The 22,650-nt window shown below is 60.1% G+C and overlaps 1 protein-coding gene across 2 annotated transcripts; it reads left to right on the top strand.

Annotated features, from left to right (window-relative positions):
• The first annotated feature begins 6,218 nt into the window (after positions 1-6,218).
• LOC144250755 (CD99 antigen-like) lies at positions 6,219-20,860 on the top strand. 2 transcript variants are annotated; one of them, XM_077793743.1, is made up of 10 exons: positions 6,219-6,376; positions 12,463-12,486; positions 13,380-13,430; positions 14,644-14,694; positions 15,564-15,620; positions 15,859-15,906; positions 16,258-16,308; positions 16,801-16,914; positions 19,966-20,022; positions 20,412-20,860. In XM_077793743.1, exons 1-10 carry the CDS (start codon positions 6,307-6,309, stop codon positions 20,435-20,437), a joined length of 549 nt encoding a protein of 182 aa, XP_077649869.1. In that variant the 5' UTR covers positions 6,219-6,306; the 3' UTR covers positions 20,438-20,860. The 2 variants fall into 2 exon arrangements, with proteins under 2 accessions (XP_077649869.1, XP_077649870.1); XM_077793744.1 differs by lacking the exons at positions 19,966-20,022; positions 20,412-20,860 and adding an exon at positions 18,146-19,377.
• Positions 20,861-22,650: the final 1,790 nt, after the last annotated feature.

Below are 22,650 nucleotides of genomic sequence, written 5' to 3'. Positions count from 1 at the left end.
CCAAGTTATAAAACGAAATCATGACGCATGAAAATCCTACAAGTGCTGCAGATCGACACCTTCTTTACTTCCTGCTACATTTCAACACCCAAATGCCATCTGATGACCTGAGGTCACATTTGGGTCTTTGCCACCCAAACTCCCCCACCCTCCTCCTTTCCAGTTGATTGACACATTCCCCAGAGAGCAGAGGACACGCGGTCGGTGGAAACCTCCCGCCTTCTCTGAAATCACTGACCAAGACCCACCAGGAGGTCAGAAGGAGCTGGCGGTGGGTCCACTGACCGACTGGACAGCGGCTTACGTATTTGCAGATCCAGAGAACTTACAAGTCCACCTCCAGGTGTCCTTGTCTGACCCCAGAGTGGAACACGGAGCGTCCAAGTGAGCTCTGTCCACTTCCAGTTCCCGGTCTACGGGTCTGGGTTCTGGGGCTTGTTTTTGTAATAGCCACAGCCAGTGTCTGCTTCGTGGGACCAAAGGGACCAAAGGAGGGAAGATTAGAGACAGAGAGACACATACAAACGCACATGGATGGATGGACAGATGGATGGGTGGATGGGTGGAAGGATGGGTGGATGGGTGGATGGATGGATGGGTGGATGGATGGGTGGATGGATGGATGGGTGGATGGATGGATGGATGGGTGGATGGATGGGTGGGTGGGTGGATGGATGGGTGGATGGACAGATGGATGGATGGATGGGTGGATGGATGGATGGATGGCTGGGTGGATGGATGGGTGGATGGATGGATGGATGGATGGGTGGGTGGGTGGAAGGATGGGTGGATGGATGGATGGATGGATGGATGGATGGGTGGATGGATGGATGGGTGGATGGGTGGATGGATGGGTGGACGGGTGGAAGGATGGGTGGATGGATGGATGGATGGATGGATGGATGGATGGATGGATGGGTGGATGGGTGGGTGGATGGGTGGATGGATGGATGGATGGGTGGATGGATGGATGGATGGATGGGTGGGTGGGTGGATGGATGGGAGGATGGATGGGTGGATGGATGGATGGGTGGATGGATGGATGGATGGGTGGATGGATGGATGGATGGATGAGTGGATGGATGGATGGATGGATGGGTGGATGGGTGGATGGATGGGTGGATGGATGGATGGGTGGATGGATGGATGGATGGGTGGATGGATGGATGGATGGATGGGTGGGTGGATGGGTGGATGGATGGATGGGTGGATGGATGGATGGATGGGTGGATGGATGGATGGATGGATGGGTGGATGGATGGATGGATGGGTGGATGGATGGATGGATGGATGGGTGGATGGATGGATGGGTGGATGGATGGGTGGGTGGGTGGATGGATGGGTGGATGGATGGGTGGGTGGATGGATAGATGGATGGATGGGTGGATGGATGGATGGGTGGATGGATGGATGGGTGGATGGATGGGTGGACGGATGAATGGATGGATGGATGGATGGATGGGTGGGTGGATGGATGGGAGGATGGATGGGTGGGTAGGTGGATGGATGGGAGGATGGATGGGTGGATGGGTGGATGGGTGAATGGATGGGTGGATTAATCAGTGGATTAATCCACTTGGATGGACTCACTGGGTGTAGACTAATAAGTGGATTAATCCACTTGGATGGACTGCCTGGGTGGTGACTGCAGCAGGTGGGGTGTGGCTGGAGGAGGGGGTCCCTGGGCTGTGCCTTTGGGGTCTCTGTCCTGTCCCTGGTGAGCAGAGCTCTCTCTGCTCCCTGGTGTAACCTAATAGTGGATTAATCCACTTGGATGGACTCCCTGGGTGGTGACTGCAGCAGGTGGGGTGTGGCTGGAGGAGGGGGTCCCTGGGCTGTGCCTTTGGGGTCTCTGTCCTGTCCCTGGTGAGCAGAGCTCTCTCTGCTTCCTGGTGTAACCTAATAGTGGATTAATCCACTTGGATGGACTCCCTGGGTGGTGGCTGCAGCAGGTGGGGTGTGGCTGGAGGAGGGGGTCCCTGGGCTGTGCCTTGGGGGTCTCTGTCCTGTCCCTGGTGAGCAGAGCTCTCTCTGCTCCCTGGTGCCCTGTCCTGAGCTGCTCTCCTCCTCCAGGCCCTGCCGCCATCTTGTTCTGCCTCCCCTTGGGCCAGAGCCATGGAGTCGACCCACCATGAACCTCTGAAAACCTGAACCCCCCATTTTTCCATCTCTAAATCATTGACATCAAGTATTTTGTCACAGCAATGAAAATCGGAGTCACCTCTTGGGGTCCAACCAGCATCCTGTGAGGGTGACCTAGTCCTGGGACCACGTGTGCATGTTCTGGTCACAGTCTCCTCAGGTGTCTGCCCCAGGGCTGACCTCGTGGGCTCCCACTCTCTGTCGTTGGGTCCTTGCCCAGAATGGATCTCCATAGTTGCCTCCACGTTCCGTGGCCGCCATCTTGAAATTCCCCATCCATGTTTGGGACGAGAGCCGTGTACTCTCCGTCCGCGTGGGACCTTGTGACCTAAGGTCTGTGTGGTTCTTGTCTCAGGCAACAAAGAGCTTCATTCGCTCGATGCACTGCAGTGTTTACAGTTTTTCGTTGCTGTAACAAATTACCTGAGAAAAGCAACCTGGAATAGGAAAGGTTCACCTTGTCCCGACCCATGGAGACTCCAGCCCTGGTGTGGCCCTGGCCCCCCACACGGCTCTCACCCCCCAGGCCGCGTGTCTTTCTAAGTGGACTCAGGCAGACAGGACCCACTTTGCAAAGGTGCCCCCCAGAGAGTCGGTTCTTTGTGGACTCCGTGGCAGCCTCATGGCGAGGTTTTGCTCTGTCCACGAAGGACGTCTTGGGCCATTGGGCAGCTTCCCCTCGACGCCTGGTTTCTGCAGCAGCCCCGACCCGCGTGACGCTGGAGAAGGGCACACAGCGGGGTCCGGAAGCCAAGTTTCTGCTAATGACTTAGAGACTGTTTGAACCCTGGGGCGGTGGGCCGTTACCTCATCAGGCAAAGTGCAGTCCCCAGCCCGAGTCCCTGGCCTCACGGTCGAGTCCCGGTGTGCAAGGCCTTGGTCAGCTACAGGAAGCCTGGCCAGCGTGTCCAGAAAGGTCCCCCCGGTGGTCTGTCTGTCCTTCCACTCACTGGACCATTCATCTGCTCAGTCACCAACTCATCCACCCACCCACCTATCCGTCTGTCTGTCTGTCCATCCACCCATCCATCCACCCATCCATCCACCCATCCACCCACCCACCTATCCGTCTGTCCGTCTGTCCATCTGTCCACCCACCTATCCACCCACCCATTTTGATATGCAGACATCTGTCCATCTGTCCGTCAGTCAGTCCATCACCTACTCAGCATGCACGCTGGGTCCTACATATTAATATATATCTCACTCTGCAAATAGAGATATAGACACGCTTTATTATATGTGCCCTATTTATGTCTTTTATTGACATTATATTTGCAATTATGTCGACTATTATGCATCCTAGATATGCCATGCTATCTACAGATATAGAGTGCATTCTCTGTACACAGATAGAAATATCCTTTATTATATACAATATAAATAGCACAGGTATCCCTACTATTATATATTCATATTATACAATAAATTATAATATATTAATCACATAATAATATGACATATTATATTATTTTATATTATTAATATATTATAATATATCATATATAATTTTATATGATATATTATAATATATTAATGTTAATACATGTATTATAATATATCATATAATATATTATAATATATTATATAAAATATAATACATAATATATAATAAATATATTTATTATGTATAAATATAATACATAATAAATCTATTTATTGTTTTTATTATATATCATTTTATATATAAACAGCAGATGTATTAACACTGTGCAACTTTATGTTAATGCGTATAATATCTGTGCAATTCTACACAGTATTAATCCTACTATGCACATGCATTACAGTATATTAACACATACTGCACTCTGTGTATAGAGATTTGGATATATTTTATTTATTTTATTTTACTTATTATATATATATAGATCTTGTATCAACACCACACAAGCACCCTCTACACATCACATATGCAGTATTTATATTTGATTTTATGTATTCACTCACAGTAGGCATTCATGCGGTTCTCTACTTATGCCATGACATAAGTGTGTGTCTTCAGTAATCCTTGCTGACGGGTTTCTTCCGGCTGCTTGAGGGCATCGGAAATTGCATGACTTGCGAGGTGCAGTGGCCCACGTCTGTCCTCCCAGGGGCTCAGGAGGCTGAGGCAGGAGGATCGCCAGTTAGAGGCCAGCCTCAGCAACTTAGAGAGGCCCTGAGCAACTGAGTGAGCTCCTGTCTCTAAATAAAAATATAAAAAAAGGGCTGGGGACAGATGTGGCTCGGTGGTTAAGCACCCCTGGGCTCCAAACCTGGGGCTCCGTCTGCAAAAACAAAGTGTTTCCTGATGGAAATGCTGAGTCTTTAACGCGAGCTGATTGTGCTTTGCTTGCACTCCGCGGAGAGAATTTAATCTCCTAAAAAGCCTTGTGTCTGTCTCGGGGTTGGGCTCCCAGCCCGGGCCACAGTGGCCTGAAAGTGCAGCCTGTCACAGCTCGGACCAACGCCAATAAACACAAATAAATAAATCTAGATGGAGGCTTTTAAAGTAAACACCGTGCCCAGAGGCAGGAACAGGGCCGCTGATTTCCCGCTGTACCCACTGCGGGGGTCCTTGAAGACTTGTACCTGATGATTGACACATTTGGGTCCTTGGGGGTGGAATCCAATTCAAAGGATCCCCTCACCCCCCCACCCATTAATTTAATTTTCATTCTGGAGATGAGAACTTTAGACACTCATTGCAAAATGCCCACAACACCTAATGGAAATTGTGATTTTGAGCCAACGCTGAAGAAAAACAGAACACCTCATTGTGATAAAGGGGGCACAAATGAGTCTTTGGAATTGGCCACCAGCCTCAAGTCCCCTTGGTGTCTTTCATTTCCATCTCAGGCTGATTGGCCTCGTGGCTCCAAAATGGCTGCAAGAGCTCCAACATTCCCTGGCCTCATAGGGAAAAATCGTACCCCTCCATTGTCCCCAAGTGTTCAACCTGGAAAAATATGTCACTGGGCAGAGGGTGAGGGCTCTGCAGGAGGGGAAGGGGCAGAAGAGAAACCTGCGAGAAGGGGCTGTGGCTGCACAATCAGTTCAGGTGAGCTGTAAGACTTCCTGTTTCAACCGACAAATGTCGGCTTTCTTCTTGTGACTCCCAACCAGGGTCAGGTGGCAGGGCAATTAGGGGACAATAAAAAGATAAACCCTCTCTCCTCCGGTGCAGGTGTGCAGGGCCAGGTTTGTAAACAGATTTGGAACCTCTTGAGATAAGCAGCATGTGGAGGCCCTGGGTGGAGGCCCTGGGGTGCAGGGCCAGGCCCTGTGTGGCCCTGTGGCCTTGTGAGAGTGTCACCCAGCTGGCCAGGCTGCAGATGACAGGTGTTCCCACACAGGCAGGAGCGGGCCCAGACACAGCCCGCGGCTAGACCGTGACACAGGCCTGGACTGGCCAGAGGGGAGGTAGTGAGTGACTCCGGGTGGAGAGTCGTGACTCAGGGGTCTGTCACGCACGGTAGTGGAGTGTCACACAGCGGAGGCAAAGGCGTTCACCTCACCTAGAACACAACATGGTCTTAGTGGGGACCGGGGACACCTCTGGCCTGGGATCTGGCCTTTAGACTCAGAGCCCACCACAGGACGGGCCTCCAGGGACCTGGGAACAGGGTGGGGGTGGCATTTCCTGCCCATCCCCCCCCCAGTGATTGACAGTCCCCACCCCCAGCTCTGCTCGCCCCTAGGCGCCTGCTCCCGGAAGCTGCCAGAGCTGAGGCCCACTTTCAGGGAAATCCTTGCCTGGTGCGCAGCTGGAGCAACCGTACGCCCGGTCCCGCAGCCCCTCCCCCACCCGGGGACTTCCCTCCGCCTCGAGTCGGAGCTGCCCGGGGAGGCCGCGGGGGACCAGGGGCTGCCCTCTCCCGGGACGGACCCAGCGCGAGGTCCTCCCTGGGGGGCGCGTGGGGAGCCCCGCGGTGCCGTTTGCAGACAGGAGGGGCTTGGCGGGGGCCGGCGACCCCCTCGGAGCACTCGGGACTCGCCCCGCGGGGTCCCCTCCAGGGTTTGCCGCGGTCCCGGGGCCAGGGCGCGGGGTGGGAGGTGGCCGGGGCGGGCGCGGGGCGGGGACAGCGCGGCGCCCCTCCTCCGGCCCCGCCTGGGCCCGGGATCTCTGGGCCGCCGCCCGCGCGCTCCACTCGCCGGACTGTCCCCTGCGGCTCCGCGCGCACCATGGCGCGTCGGGCCGCCCTGGCCGGGCTGCTGCTGCTCCTCCTGCTGGGCGCCGAGCTGCAGGCGCAGGGTGAGTGACCGCCACCAGGGCCCGGGGGCGCGGGGGGCGCACGGCATCGCGGGAGGCGCAGCGCGCGGCGGGGCCTCGGTGCGCGCCCGGAGCCCTGGCGGGCGGCCAGCGGGTGACCCACGCCTCCAGGAGGAGGCCCGCGTGTCCAGCTGTGTCCCCGGGGCCAGCTCGGATCGCTTCCAGGCGCGAAAAGTCAGCGTGTCTTTTCGGGCGTCTCCAACTTTTTCAAAGTTTGCAGGAGGCCCCGGGGGACAGCCGGAGTCAGTGCCCCTCCGCTTGCCAGCCCGGGCGACCTGCTTACGGTCCGCAGCCCGGTGCCCGCTGTCCCCCGGCCACTTGGGTCGCCACCTCTCGCCCACGCGCACGGGGGGCCTCGGGGACCTGGGCCTTTGTGTGCGAGCCGCGGCCCCAGCCACGCCCTGCGCCCGGGCCTAAATTTGGAATCGGCTCCGGGAGCTGGGGCCTGGGAGGAGGGGCAGGGCGAGGTGGGCAGAGAAAGTACTTGGCGAGCGCTGGCCGCGGGTCACGGCTGGTGGAGAAGCGACGCGGGGACACCGAGGCGCCCTTACCCGATGGACAGGGGCTTGTCACTCGGGACACGCAGGGAAAGGAGCCAGAGAAGCAGAATCCCCGGGACCCCTGGCCCTTTCTTTCCCCCATCCCTGCCCAAACCTCTTTGCAAAACGGAAAGGCTTCAGGGCGCGGGTGGTGTGAGTCACTGTCACCACGCAGGGCACCGCTGGGTCCCTGAGTGCGCGCGCCCGCTGCCTGTATCTGGGCGCCGGTTCGGTTCAGGAATGAGAAGCGCGCAGCAGCCGGGATGGGGCCTTCAAGTTTCTCTGCAGAGCGCCCCCAGCCTGCAGCTCAGCCTAGACTTGGGGGTGGGGGGAAGACACCAGGCCCTCGGTTTTTAGGGACAATTTGAACCCGGTTTTGGAATGCACGGCGGCCAAGCACGAGCGCAGCCTGCCTCCTGGTGGGGAAAAGGAGTTTACAGCTCGCCGGTCCTACTTGTTCCCTAACTTGTTCCTGACATGCTGTTGCTGCAGAATTGGCCGGGCCATTGCACCTTCTCGGAGGGTTATTACGGTGGAGAGGGGGCGGCCTCCTCGTGTTTGAGTCCCAAATAAGGCGTTTCAGCTTGTCGGCTTGGAAGTGCCTCAGTGGTGCTCACAGGCCCTACCAACCCCAAGGCTGTGGATGTGGATGGTTTCCGTGATGGGGTGGCCGCAGGGTGGGGCAGGGGACTCCACCTCCTCTTCCCGCTCCTGATCCCCTCTTTCCCATCAGATCCTCTTGGGACGGGATGGGGACCAGATTGTTCCCGAGAGTGACCCTCGGGCTTGGTTTCCAGGGGGTTTTGCAAACCATCTTGGCTCCAGACGGGTCCTAAGGCTTGCTGCTGAGAACTCTGCTCCATGTTCCCAGTTTGGGGACGCGGGGAGTCCTGGGCTCCCAGGTACCACAGTGCCCTGGGTGGGTGTCCCTGAGACCTGGACATTCCCCAGGCACGTGGACGGCACCCAGGAACCAGGAATGGTCACCCGAACAGTGGCTTTGAATTTCTCAGTGATGGTGACAGAGCCTTCCACAGGGACAGAGGATTTTGGAGAAGTGGGAAGACACAGGCCCAGGGCTTGGCGTCTCCAGGGGCAGCGTCTACTGGAGGAGGAATTGTCCCCTGGAGACCTGAGGCAGGAGACCCCTGCACACTGAGGGTCCGTCGGGGACATCTGTAGCCAGGAGGGCTCGAAGTCCCTGCAGGGTGGGCTCTGGCTCCCAGGTGGCACCGGAGCGGGGACCTTGGGTCCTGGTGCATCTCCTTGAGCTCAGCAGTGCCTTAGATCTGAGGTGGCCGGCTGTGGTCCTGTCCATCCACGAAGCGTCCCTCTGTACCTGGACGCAGTCGGCCACCCAGAGATCTGAGACCCCCATGACCCTCGAGCCAGGTCCTGGCAGTGCTTATGGGTCTGTCCCTGAGCTCTGGTGAGTGGACAGAGGCTGCTCGCTCGGCCGGGCGCCGTGGCACACACACGCCTGTCCTCCCAGCGGCTCGGGAGGCTGAGGCAGGAGGATGGCGCGTTCAAAGCCAGCCTCCGCCAAAGCGAGGCCCTGAGCCACTCAGGGAGGCCCTGTCCCTAAATAAAATGCAAAACAGAGCTGGGGACGTGCAGAGCTAACTGGACGCCTGTCCAATGGGGGGCGCTGTCCAGCGAGGGGCACTCAGGGAGGTCATCCGGGTCCTGCTGGGCTCTCTGTGTCCCCTGGCACCAGGACGTGGGGACCCTGCTCTCCCCACATTTGCAGACCCTCCTCTCGCGGGGTAGCCAGAGGCGCTCGGAGCCTCTCGGGGGGGGACGCTGGATTCTTTGACCCAGAAGCCGTCAGCCTCTGGCCGGGCTGGGCACCCTCTCCCCTGACTTCCACCAGGTTTTCAAACCTATTTTCAAGTTTGGCAAAAGAAAGACCCCAAATCCAGACAGACGGACCTTTCACCCCCTGGAATCCGTCCGTCCATCAGGGTGACCTAGGGGTCTATTTCATTTCATTTCATTTTATTTTGTACTGGGGACCGGTCAGTACGGAGCCACACCCCCGGCTCCTTTATTTTTATCATTTTTAGATTTTTTAAATTATTTTTTTAAATTTTATTTTATTCATTTTTTTGGGGGGGGGTACCGGCCTTTGAATCTGGGGGTGCTTAGCCACCGAGCCCCGTCCCCAGCCCTTTTTATATTTTATTTAGAGACAGGGTCTCCCTGAGCTGCTCAGAGCCTCTTTGAGTGGCTGAGGCTGGCCTCCAACTTGTGATCCTCCCGCCTCAGCCTCCCGAGCCACCGGGATGACAGGCACGTGCCACCGCGCCTGGCTCCAGCGGTTTATCACATGGTCATTGTCCCCTTGTGAGAGCGTGGTGGCAGGCGGAGCGTTTTGTTGCTGGTGGAGGTGGCCTTCAGGGCGGCACACCACAGGGACAGCTGTACGCTCTGGCCTTCTTGTGTGTGCCCTTGTCCTGGAGGAAGGATGGTGACAAGGACGGTGACGGCATGGGGTGATAACGGCACCCTCTGCACATGGCCACTTCTCTCTGGGGGCTTCCTGTTGGTGCTGGGCCATTGGCTTGGGCGGGTGCCAGCCTCCCTGGTGAGGCTGGGCCTCTACCCCCCCCCCCCCTACAACTTCCTGTTTCCTGTTTTCCTTCCCCCGAGCCACACCAGCGGGTGCCCTGGAAACCGCAGCTGGCCGCCCCCCCCCCACGCTCCCGGGCCTCACTTCTCCAGGGGACACCTCTGTGCGCTGAGAAGCGCCCCAAGATTGCAGGTCCTGCCGGCCCCTGGAGGAGGGCACGGGAGCCACGGATGGTTCTAGAGCCCGGGGGACGTGGTATCTTCTCGGTCCCTCTGCACCGAGCTAGCTCCCTCAGACAGACGTGAGGGACAGCCAGGGCCCCCCCCCCCCCGCCCGGTGTCCGGCTTCCAGCCAGAGGTGTCTGCGGGGCGATGGCCGTGACCCCCCAGACAGCCCCGAGGTCAGAGCCGCTGCCTGGGTTCATCTCCGTGTCCAGCAAGATAAGGAGCTGGAGATAAGCGGGGAGTGGAAATGGTGGAGGAGAACTAGACTGCGAGTGTGATCACAGAGGGAACTTCCCTAGATCCACATCTGGGCATTCTGCTTTTTCTCCACCCCCCCAGCGTCCAGGGCCCTGTCCCCAGATTCCTCACTGGGTTGAGGTCACGTAGGGAATTGCGCAGGGATCGGGTCTGTCTGGGTGCACCAAGTGCTCCCTGAACAAAGCACCGGGTTTTAGTCTCCTTGGCCTGCATCCCCTCCTTGATGCCTATCTTTTAGGATATGGCCCTTTGCCAGAGCTCAGGATCCACTCCTGCGGGCTCCTTCTTCCGCATCAGATTGTTAGCAGACTGTTGAATCAATCCCCTCAATTGTTCTGCACGGTCCCCAACCCCAGCATCTGTCCAGGACTCGGAGAAGCCCTTCAGATAGTTCATACCTTGGACACTTTGGACAGGTCCAGGGACCTCCTTAGAGACGGAAGGCTTTTTAAAAGCCCCTCACCAGAGCACCCCAGAGGCCCTGAGAGTCCAGGATCCAGCTGTCAATCAAGTTTATCCACCACCCACTCACCATCCCCAACATACACCCCCATCCATCACCCACCATCCAGCCGCCAATCATCCATGTGCATCCATCTGTCCACCCACCGGTCCACCCACCCATCCATCCCTTGATCCTTTGCTAGGTTATCCCAGCGGCTCGGGAGGCTGAGGCAGGAGGATCGAGAGTGGGAGGCCAGCCTCAGCCATTTAGCAAGACTCCACCCAACTCAGCGAGACCCTGGGGGTGTGGCTCCGCGGAGAAGCGTCCCCCGAAAGGAAAAAGGACAGTTCCCTTTTGTGGTGACCCGCGGTGCAGAGTCCCAGGGGACGGCCAGGTCCGTCTCTGCGTCTGTCACCTCCGCCTGGGTCCCTCCCGCACCCTCCAGTGGGCTGTCACTGTCATGGAGAATCCCGACACGGTCCCTGGGCCACCGCGTCCCCTGGTTGCCTGGAGACCCAGGCTGCTCAGGAAGGGACTGTCCCCCCACACCCCAACTGTGGGGGACAATGTCTCAGAGTGACAGAGGACGGGGGCCGCCGCGGGGTAACACTGTCGCTACTCTCGGCTGCAAAAACCCAGCGCCCGGTCTGGAAGGCGGTTCCCTGAGCTGATCTGCAAAAGGCAGCGTATACAGGCGGCGCCTAAGCTCGGCGTAGGTCGACCCAGCCGGTTTGCAAGTCCAGGGGCCCTTGGCCTCTGCCGGGCTGCCCTTCGGTGCGCCTCCGGGCCGCGTTTGCACCTGCGGAGCTCCACCCCTGCGCGCCTGCGGGAGGCAGCTCAGCGGGAAGCCGGGAGGGAGGCCAAGAGGGAGGCCGGGAGGCGGGAGGGAGGCCCGTGCGCAGCGCCGCGGCTTGTTTTTCGAGCTTCCTGGCCGCGGAGCCGAGGAAGGGCGGGGCTCGGGCCGCCGCTGGGACGCGCCCTGGTGACTCATCGGCCGGTCCCCTGCACATCTGGAGGCTGGTTGCGCGGGCGCGGGGCGGGGCGGAGGCAGCCTCTCTGCAAACCGAGGGAGAATCGGAGCGGCCGGCTTCCCCGGGCATCTAGGGGCCCCCCACCCTCACCCCGACTGGCCACCTGCCCTTTCTTGCTAATGTCCCTGGGGGGGGGGCGGGTGTTTGGGCAGCAGATCTGGGTATGGGTCACCTGGGGTTTGTGCGCACCGAGGAGGAGGGCAAGGGAAGGAGAGGAAGTTGGTGCCTTTTTTTGGAAGGTCTGAGTGTCACTTTGTGCCCCCTCCCCCCACCCTGGTGTAAAATGACATGACCTACGTGTCCCAGCCGTCTGCGCCCTCAAGATCATGGCCCTGTCCTTCCAAGCAGCTCAGAAATGGGGACAACCTAGGATGAGCCCCCGGGAGAAATACGGCTTAGTATGCAACCAGGAAAAAGGCAGATTCCTCCTGTCCTCGGTGACAGCCTGGTGGCCGGAGGGGACAATGTGTGTGCCCTGAAACGAGCCGGGCTCAGAAAGACGAGGGGAACCTGTTCTGACTCTCATAAGAAACAGGAAGTGCCCAGGTGGTTTCTGGGGGTTCCGGGAGCCGGACACGAGGAGGATTAGCTGCAGAGCTGGTTTGGACCTCAGGGAGGCCGGTGGCAACAATGTGTCCCATCCCGGGACACCTGGAGGGGATTCCAAGTGTCCAAATGTCCTCTTCTAGGTCTGGGAGCTCTGCAGCCTGTGAGGAAAACGGGGGTGTCCAGACCTCAGCCCCTGGGTGGACCTCTGCCCCTGGCCCCGTCCACCGTCCACACACTGGACCCCTGAGCCCCGTCCCCAGCCCTAGTTTGCATTTTATTTAGGGACAGGGTCTCCCTGAGCTGCTTAGGGCCTCGCTTTGGCTGAGGCTGGCTTTGAACTCGCGATCCTCCTGCCTCGGCCTCCCCAGATGCTAGGATGACCAACGCTGCCACAGTGTCCAGCGAAATTTCCCCGATTTCTAACCTGGATCTCCTTCCTTTTCCTCTCAGATTTCGATCTGTCCGACGCCCTCGGTGAGTAGCGCCTGATTTTTTATTCTTATTTTTAACTTTGCACACAGTGTGTCCCTTAAGGCCCTTGATGGTGTGAGCCCCTCGGGAAGGGGACAGTGCACAGAGGTGCAGCAGGGTCCACCGTGGTGGCCGCTGGGGTCATTCAGTGGAGATGGTGACCTGGAAGCCGGGCAGCCTGGGGCTTGGGGAAGGGGCTGGACCAGGGTCCCCAGGCTGAGCTCCCTCCAGGGCTCCAGGGAGCTCCTCCTGCCTCTCCAGCTCCTGGGCTCCAGGTGGCCCTGGGAGGGTGGCCCCTCACTGCAGTCTCTGCCTCCGTCCCCACGGGGCTCCTCCTCTGGGTCTGTGTCCCCTCCTCTGTCTCTTGGGAGGACACGGCCATGGCACGAGGGCCCCCTGACCCAGGAGGAGCCCATCTCAGGGCCCTTCACTGAGTCCCTCTGCAGACACCTTCTAGAAGTCGCTCAGTCCCACCCTAAATGGCTTAGAGCCTGGCTGAGTGGCTGAGGCTGGCCTCCAACTGGCCATCCTCCTGCCTCAGCCTCCCGAGCTGCAGGGATCCGAGGTGGGAGCCACCGCGCCCGGCCCAGCCTGGGTTCCTAACGGAGGCCGCTTGGGTGCAGGTCCCTGAGGAGGAAGCGAGGTTCCCGAGGAGTAAATGGGCACCGGGTCCCTCCCCCGCCTTCTCCTCTGATCTCGGGCCGTCCACTCCCGGTCTTGCTGGTCAGCTTCCTCTTTTTGTGGTTTCCGGGGGCATCTGTCTCTCAGGAGGAAGGGGACAGCCCGGCGGGACCACCCTGTGCAGCCAGCCGTGTTCCACGTGTGCACGGAGTGGACACTGAGCGGGCCTCCCTGCCTCCCTCTAGTACCTCAAGTTATTTTTGTTTGTTTCTTAGGGGACAATGACCAGAAGCCAACGAAGGCTCCCAAAAAGCCGAGCAATGACGGTAAGGAGGCAGAGTCCTCGCTGTGCAAAAAAGAAAGAGGAAACGCTGGCTTCCCGGTCCCTAACTAACAGCAGGACACAGCTCCCGGAGCCACCAGGGGACATGAGTCACTCAGGGTGGTGACATTTTCTGTTTGGTACCGGGATTGACCTCGGGGACACTGGACCCCTGAGCCCCGTCCCCAGCCCTATTTTGCATTTTATTGAGAGACAGGGTCTCCCTGAGCTCCTCAGGGCCTCGCTTTGGCGGAGGCTGGCTTTGAACCCGCGATCCTCCTGCCTCGGCCTCCTGAGCCGCTGCGGTGACCGCCGTGGGCCATTTCAATTCCATGTCCACGCCCAACTTTGGGACCCGTGGCCTCTGCCCGTCTATTCCTTAACGGGCATCACTGGGCCCCAGAGTGTGGTTGGAATCCTAGCGGATGAGATGGCCGCTGCCCGCTCCTGGCTGGCCTCGCTGCGGAGGCCGCTCTGCCTTAGCTGCTTGCTTGCTTCTGAAGGTGGCGCGGCGGGGAGCCCTCGCGCACTGAGCAGCTGCTGCTCGCCCTCCGCTGACCTAAGCTTGGCCGCGCACGAAGCCCCGGGGCCCGTGACAAAGATCGTCCCGAAGCCCTGGCAAGGTGGGCACCGAGGTGGGGCCTTCCTGGAGGGGCGGGCCTCGACTCTGCAAAGGGAGGCACTCGAGACCCTCAGGAGGGTTGAGGTTTCTCTGCTGGGGGGTCTCCCTCCTGCGCCCCCTCGGTCCTGAGGTCGGGCTCCGGGCTCCTGGAGGCCGTGTCTGCAAGAAGGACGGCCTCGTGCGTCCTGAGGTCCTGCAAATAGACGCAGTTAAGCGGGCTGAGGCTCTTGGACCCTGAGAAAGGTCCATGCACCAAGCAGGGAGTATGGTCAGGGCTGTCCCCGGACCCAGAAAAAGCTACTGGACAGCTCCCCGCAGCTCAGGATGCGCACTGCACAAAACTGAGTCGCAACTTTGTTGCAATTGGACAGCGTGAGTCAGTTGCAACTTTGTTGCCCAGCGACACGGTGGAACACCCCGTGTGAAAGGTAAAGGGGAGCTACCCGAGGGTCCCCAGTGTCCCCTGCTGCACGCGCGCTCGAGGCTCAGCTTTGCTAATAACCCGCTGCTTGTGCTCCACCCCCGGGTGACCATCCCTCTGTGCCAGCATCGCGCCCCGAGAACTTGGGAATTAACCACCTGTCCCCGTTTCTAGGGAACGGCTTTAATCTCGAGGACGCCCTCGGTGGTGGTGGTGGTGGACACGGTGAGTGACCTGCTGCGGCCAGGGTCGTTGAGGTGCCCACTCGCGCATTTCCTTCCAGAAAGGAGCAAGGGGCGTCAGGAACCCAACTCGTGTTCTTTGATCCCTGCCGCCGTGAGCGGTGTGGCAGTTGGTGCTGGTGTCCGAGGTCCAGTCCCTGGTGGCCGACTCCCTGGCTCTGGCCCAAGGGGAGCAGAACAAGATGGCGGCAGGGCCTGGAGGAGGAGGAGAGCAGCTCAGGACAGGGCACCAGGGAGCAGAGAGAGCTCTGCTCACCAGGGACAGGACAGAGACCCCAAAGGCACAGCCCAGGGACCCCTCCTCCAGCCACACCCCACCTGCTGCAGTCACCACCCAGTGAGTCCATTCAAGTGGATTAATCCACTATTCGGTTACACCAGGAAGCAGAGAGAGCTCTGCTCACCTGGGACAGGACAGAGACCCCAAAGGCACAGCCCAGGGCCCCCTCCTCCAGCCTCACCCCACCTGCTGCAGTCACCACCCAGTGAGGCCATCCAAGTGGATTAATCCTCTTATTGGTCTACACCCAGTGAGTCCATCCAAGTGGATTAATCCACTTATTGGTCTACACCCAGTGAGTCCATCCAAGTGGATTAATCCACTTATTGGTCTACACCTCTCACAACCCACTCATTTCACTCACATGGTCTCCCACGTGACCTTTGGCCTCTGTTGAAAGCCCTCAGTGAGTAGCATCGTCACCAGGGGGTGGACGGCAACTGCCAGGTGACCATGGGATGAGTGTCCCCTCAAGGCGAGGGCTAGCTGTGCTGTCCAGCGGCTGGGTGACCCCAGGGGAAGCCGAGGAAGGTCCCTTCCCTTCACTTCTCGCTGCTCTAACTCTGTTCCAGACGCCCCAGCGTCGCCCAATGAGCCCAAGCCCAGGCCCAACCAGCCCAGCTCCTCTGGTGAGTCCCCCCTGTCCCTCGGCTGGACTTGGGGTCATGGGGCGTGGCTGGACGGGGGGTTGTGGGGACCGTCCTTGCCCCAAAGGCCGCTTTGGGCCGGGATCAGCAGTTTTCAACCCTTTTTCTGTTTCCTTTGGAGACGGGCGGAGGCTGGCCTCCAACTGGCCGTCCTCCTGCCTCCGCACCGGGACGGCCCCCTCCACCTGAGGACCCGCTGACTCTCCCCCTCTCTCCCCAGGTGGCTTTTCCGACAGTGACCTCCTAGACGGGACTTCGGGAGGTGAAGGTGAGCTGTCCTTTCTCCCCCCACCCCCCGCGGCCACCGGCCCTGCGGAGTGTCCCCAAGCTTCTCGGCCAGGTCCCTCTCGAAGGCGCGGCCCTGTCCCTGGGGGGCTCTGTCCTGGGCTGGACCCCGGGAGCCGGCTGGGGGCCCCTTGCATTGACGGCAGGGTTCTGTCACCTCCTGCTGGGACGCAGACAGGAAAGGATGCACCCGGGGCCACCCAGGGGCCCCTGAAAGACCCCCCTGCAGGCTCGTCCTCCGTCTCCGAGCTCCCACATGGGGACCTCTGGGGGACCTTCCAGGTGCAGCGGAGACGGGAGCGGGCTGCCCTCGGTCAACACTCTTCTTTTGCAGGACACGGCGGTGGCTCTGACGGTGGCAGTCCCAGGAACGAGGGACAAGAGAGTATGTACCTTGAACGGCCGCCCTCTCCCTTCCCCTCTCCTCTGGGGACAAGGGACGCCGGGGACACGGTGCTTGAAGTCGTAGTGTTTGCACCATCGCCCTGAAGACCTGGGCAGAGCCCCAGTGCCTCCTTGTCAATCACGGGCCACAGCTGGGCCGGCCACACGGCTGCGTGGCCGGTTTGCAATTTGGGGAAATAAGTGACGGATTTTTTGGGTGGGTTTGGTACCCGGGATTGAACCTCAGGGTCACTCCACCCCTGAGCCCCGTCCCCAGCCCCATTTTGCATTTTATTTAGGGACAGGGTCTCCCTGAGCTGCTCAGGGCCTCCCTTTGGCGGAGGCTGGTTTTGACCTCACGATCCTCCTGCCTTAGCCTCCTGAGCTTCCTGGGCCGTGTTTAGATGCATCTCTCGGGCGGCTGTCCTGAGCTTCCACTGCCATCCGCATGTCCCTCCCTGTCACGGTGACGTCTGTTTCTTCCTCTGTGCAGCTAACTCCGAGGGCATGGTCCCCGGCATCGTGGGAGCCGTGGTGGTGGCCGTGGCCGGGGCCATCTCCAGCTTCATCGCCTACCAGAAAAAGAAGCTGTGCTTCAAAGAAAACGGTAGGTGCCCTCCTGGCCGCGCACCGGGCCCCCTCGCAAAAGCACACGCAGCAGCGCTCTTGCTGGCTCACCGCGCGGGTGCGAGGCTGGGACTCCCTGGGTCTGCCATCAGGCCCTGCTGCTCCGCCGACATGCACATGTGCACAGGTTGCTAACTGCTCCGGCGCCGCCATCTTGCTTTCTGCACCCAGAGGCATCCGACCCCCCAAATGGAGAGTCACTCCCGTCCAATTTGGTGAAACCAATTCACCAGTGAGGCTCTTGGATGGGGTGCAAAATTGGATGGAGAATCGGGACTCGGGGCGCCTTGGGGACCCAGGTCTTGGGGACTCCATGGTCAGGGGGGTTGGGACCTGGTGCTTAAAAGTCCCTGAGTGAGGCCGGGATTTGCTCCAAGTCGGGAAACAGGGCACACAAATGCCCAGGTTCAAGGAGATGCCACCAAGGATCTAGGAGAACCCAAACCTTCTCCCGGCCTGGGTCTCCCCAAAGTCGCCGGGACCTCCACCAGCCTGGAGCTCCGCCCACGTGGATTTTACAATTTCCCTTTAGTTCCATTTTCCCAAGTCGGAGCTAGACGTGCGGCTGGAGGGGGGACGCAGGTGGCTTGCTCAGGAAGGCTGCGTCCTAGCCAGGGAGCCCCGTGGTGACCTGGGGAGAAAGTGACCTTCGGTTTCTGGAGACTCCTCGGGCCTCCCTCAGGAGACTCCACCTTTTTCTGGGCCGTGCACGTTTCCGTTTTCGCCCCTGAATTTTTCAAGTGAGCCTAACGCGTGACTCAGGTAGCCGTGGTTTTAGGGACAGAGGTAGAGAAATGGCCTGGGGTGGCCAGGAAGGGTTGGGGCAAACCGAGTTCCCCACGGAAGGGACGAGGGGAGGCTCACTGTGAAGTCACCCGGCCACCTGCCTGACGCTTGCAGGGTCTGTCTCTGCTGCTTGTCCCCTGGCACCGGGTCAGCTTCGAGGTCCGCGTGGGGGGGGGGGGCGCACAACCACGCGGAGCCTAATCCATGCTCAGGGAGGCGCTTTGGGCTGGGCCTGTGTCCCTGATGGACAGCTGGACGCTGTGCGGAGCCGGGCTGCGCTCACTCTCCTGCCTCCTGCCTGGTCCTCTAACGCCACCTGGCTGCGCTCTGTCCACCCGGCTCCTGCCCCCAGCTGACCTCTTAAACGTCTCCTTTTTTTTTATCATTATTATTTTTTCTTTCTTTTTGGTCCCCCCCCATTTCAGATGCCTCCAAGACCTAGGGAGGAGCAGAGCACCCTGTCCAGTCCAGAGCGCCCTGAGGACCCTTGTGCCGCTCCTAGGACGCAGCCTGGCCTAGCGAGCCGCCTCCCCCTCTGCGCCCGGGTCCCCTCCCCAGCTAGCTCGCCTCTCTCCTCCCCGCGGGGTCCCCTCTGCAGATTTCTGTACCTTAAATTCTCCATTTCTGGGCCTTCTCGGTGCATGGAGCTCGGGCCACAAGGCGCGCACCCAGTGCGCGGGGAGGGACGGGAAGGGATGGTGTCCCTTTGGAAGGCCACAGAGAGAACGGGGCGAGTCGTGTCGCCCTGCCCCCGAGGGTCCTCTGCAGCGGGTCAGCAGGGCGAGGACCCCTCCGCGCTCTACTGTGCAGGGAGAGCCCTGGGACGGGGTCCCCTTGCTCCTGGGGACCTCGCCACTCAGTGCCACTCAGTGCCACTCAGCGCAGGGGACTTCTCGGCCCAGGATTCCTTCCGCGCTGGGTCTGCAGACACGGCTCTCTAGAGTCCTGTCCTGCGTTGTCCAAAAAGGGCGCCGCAGGTGGGTGGACCGACCGACTGTGGTTCTGGTCACCGCCCCAGGGTGGTCGCCTGGATGGCCCTTTTGCTCTTTTGGAAGGACACATGTGTCCAAAGCATCCTCGGTTAGGATCCCCCGAAGCCAGTCCGCGCAGGCGCGCAGGCGCACAGGCTCAAGTCCCCCCCAAACGCCGCTTGTCAGTACCGCGGAGTGACCGGCCGCTGGTACTCGGTGGCATGCTGACCTGGGCTCCCAGGCTTTCGCAGTTCGCAGTAGTTCAAGGGCCAACCCGCTGTGTTCCCCTGTCCGCAGCGCAAGCACCCTCTCTGGTCACCACCTGCGCACCTCCCTCAAGTGCGCGCCTTGCGTACACCTTGGGCTCGCTCGCTCTCTGGTCTCAAGCACGTTGGCTTCTTCGCTGTGGGTGTCACTTAGAGGCTGGGTGGGGGTGCAGTTTGCAGATCTTAGGGTCCCTTTAGGGGGTCCATCTCTCTGTCGCCGTGATTGCAACCCGCACCGCACACCTTGAGGCACGACGGTATTTGAACCACGCAGGGCGCGCCGTGCGTTCAGATTCTATGATCAGAGGACACGGAGGGCTCTGGTGGGGTGACCTGGGGGGGTGAGCCCTCTCCGTGTGGCGTGTAAAACGTGTCCTTTGGTGACGGTGCAGAGAACAAATAAACGCATTCAATCTGTGACCCTCGTGTGGACTTGGAGCTCTGTTGGCTTTCAGATGCGCGTTGGAAGAGAAGGGCGAGGGGGTAAGGGGTGACATGGGGCGCGCGGGTGACTTTGAAATTCCAGGGATCGAGCCCCGTCCCCAGCCCCCTTAGGGCTTAGGTTAGCTCTAAGCTAAGTTGCTGAGGCTGGCCTCCAATGGACCATCCTCCTGCCTCAGCCTCCCGAGCTGCTGGGATGGCAGGCGGTGGCCACCGTGTCCGGTGCCAGAGCTGGTTTTGGTGGTTTGCATTCTGGGGCAGGTGGGTACAGGGGCAGCTTTTAGCCCAAGGACCTCCCTCGGGGTACTAACAGGGACGAAAAGTCCCCCTTCTGCAGGCTGCGTGAGTTCCAAGCCCAGCGATCCCCTCTGAGCCTTGAAGTGGGGGTTCCGTGCCCACTGCTCGTTCCTGGAGGGTCTTAGGACTGAGAAACATAGCCTGGGGGTGCAGCAGACCCTGGCGTCCACCCAGTCCCCCCCCACCCCCACCCACTGGGGTGTGATTTGTGCATCTTGAGCAGTTCGTTCCCTGCTCCACTGAGCTGTGCGTGTGTTTGATTCTTTGCAGCGGGACAAGGAGAAGTGGACTTGGAGAACCGAGCGGGCACCAACGCAGAGCCACCAGGTAAGGAAGGGCAGGTAGGGAGGCCGGCTTCCAAGTCTAAGAAGGAGAACTTGGCTGGGTGTCGCGGGGGTGCACCCCTGTAATCCTAGCCTCTCGGGAGGCTGAGGCAGGAGGACGGCAAATTGGAGGCCAGCCTCTGCAACTCAGGTGCTAAGCAACTCAGCGAGACCCCGACTCAAAATAAAAAAATAAAAAGGGCTGGGGACAGGGCTTAGTGGTCAAGCACCCCTGGTGTCCCTTTCCTGGGGGTCCCATCCGTCACCCGTGGGGCTCACGGAGTGACTTTTTACTATGTGTGTTGGATTGAGGTGCCCGGTCCTCCCGGGTCCTCTAGGAAGGGTGTCCCCGCATGCGCCGGGGGAGTGACGCCCTGTCCTCTGTCCACCCAGTGCAGCGCACGCTTTTGGAGAAGTAGAGGCCGCTGGGTGGGAAGAGCCCAGTCCCAGGTCTGTCGCTGAGTGACACCTGCCCAGTGACACTTTGCAAGACCAGCTGGCCAGCGCAGAGGCCACCGCGCGCTCGGGGAGCCGCCGCCCTGTGTCCACTGAAGGACTCCCTGTCCCAGACCTGAGGTGACCAGCACGCAGGGTGACCAGCAGGACGAACCCGCGGGGACTTGTCTCACCTTGACCCCGGGGCTCCGGGGGATGGGAAAGGCCACCAGGACCCAGAACCTGTGGTCGGACACCGGCCCCGACAGATGCCTGGACGCGCAAGCCCTGGGACGATGCCCAGTACCTGGACCCAGGCGACGCCCGACGCCTCCCGAGTGGAGCTGACCCCAGTGTCCTCGCGTCCCTCCGATGCCTTAGGATATCCGGCTGTTTTCTTTTGTTTTGATTTTTTAGGATTTTTTTTTTCCAATTAATAAAACAAAATTGGAAACCAAGCGGCTTTCTGCGCCCGGGTTTGCCGCGGTGGGTTACAGCTGGGGGCCGTGGGAAGGGGCGTGGGCGGGGCCTCCTCTTCCACAAGGGCGCGGATGCTCCCCTGCACCCAGATGCTCGGGCAGCCAGACAGTTCCCTGCACGCGCATGCTCCGCAGCAGATACTCCCAAGACGCCAGATACTCCCCCGCACCCAGATGCTCCCAGCAACCAGGTACTCCCCTGCGCTCGCTCCCAGTCAGATACTCCCCTGCAGCCGGATACTCCCAGGCAGCCAGACACTCCCCAGCACCCAGCTACTTCTCTGAATATAGGTCGGCCCTGGCACCCAGGTGCTCCCCTCCATTCAGATGCTCCTCTAAACAGAGGCTCTGCCTTCCTCCAGATGCTCCTTGTGCGCCGGGACACTTCTGCACCCAGATACTCCTCTGCTCCCAGGTGCTCCTGCCATCCAGACCCTCCTCCGCACTGGGATCCTTTCCTGTCCAGATACTCCCCGGCCCCCAGATGTCTCCCCCCCAAGCGGCGTGTGTCCTGTGGGTGGAACGTGGGTGTTTGCTCACCATTTCTGGAGCCTGGTACCAGGGGTTGGGCCCCGTGGACGTGGGGTCTGGCTGAACACGGGGGAGCAGCTCCTCCCTGTGGTGGCCGGGAGTGTCCTCCTGGGGGAGCCGCGGTCACTGGAAACGGTCCCTTCCCTGCGGTGACAGCCGACTTTCCCCCGTAGTGTGTGTGTGGGGGGCAGCAGCTCCTCACCTTGGGCGCTGCCCACGCCCAGGCCCCCAGGGACGGGCTCCGGTGGACTCCAGCTGCAGCCAGGCAGCCTCGGCTCCCGACTTCTCCCGCCAGAACACGAGCCTGTCCACTCGGGGTGGCCAGCGGCCCGGGGGAGTGAACGAGAGCCCTGGCTGGCCGCCCAGAGAAGGCACCCCGTGGGGAGGGCCTTGCTGTCCCCCGGCAGGGCCTCAGGAGCCGCTGCGCGCCGGGCAGCTGGGGTTCCCGGCAGCTCCCTGCCCGCAGCCCTGGTGGCCGGTCCGACACCTGTGTGGACAGCGCACTGTCCCCTGATGTGGGGGACCGCGGGTGGGCCGTCCTCCTGGGTCCTAGGCCTTTGCTCAGGAACCGCCTGCATCTGGGGGTGCGCACGGCCAGTCCCCACGGGTAAGGGCTCTGCCCCTCCCCCACGGGCACCCCTCCCAGGGACGGGCCTAGGAGCCCCTTCCTCCGGGACAGGGAGCAGTCACGTGGCCCAGCCTCTCGGCATTTGAACCTTTCTGTCCGTCTTTGCCACCACCGCTCCGATTTATGACCCTCTGTCCTGATGGACCTCTGCACCCAGGTACTCCCCTGCACCCAGATGCTCCCCTGCACCCAGATACTCCCCTGCACCCAGATACTCCCCTGCACCCAGATACTACTTATGCCCCGATGCTCCCCTGCACCCAGTTGCTCCCCTGCACCCAGATGCTCCTCTGCATCCTGATACTCCCCTGCATTCAGATACTCCCCTGCACCTCCATAATCCCCTGTACCCAGATACTCACCTGTGCCCAGATGCTCCCCTGCAGCAAGATACTCCCCTGAAACCAGATAATCACTCGCACCCAGATATTCCCCTATATCCAGATACTCCCCTGCACCCATATAATCTCTGCATCCAGATACTCCACTGCATCCAGATGCTCTCCTGCACCCAGATACTCCTCAGCATCCAGATACTCCCCACATCCAGATACTCTTC

This window comes from Urocitellus parryii, chromosome X, assembly GCF_045843805.1.
Source record: "Urocitellus parryii isolate mUroPar1 chromosome X, mUroPar1.hap1, whole genome shotgun sequence".
Taxonomy (NCBI): domain Eukaryota; kingdom Metazoa; phylum Chordata; class Mammalia; order Rodentia; family Sciuridae; genus Urocitellus; species Urocitellus parryii.
Note: the sequence above shows the minus strand (reverse complement) of the source record. Positions and strands in the feature narration are given on the sequence as shown.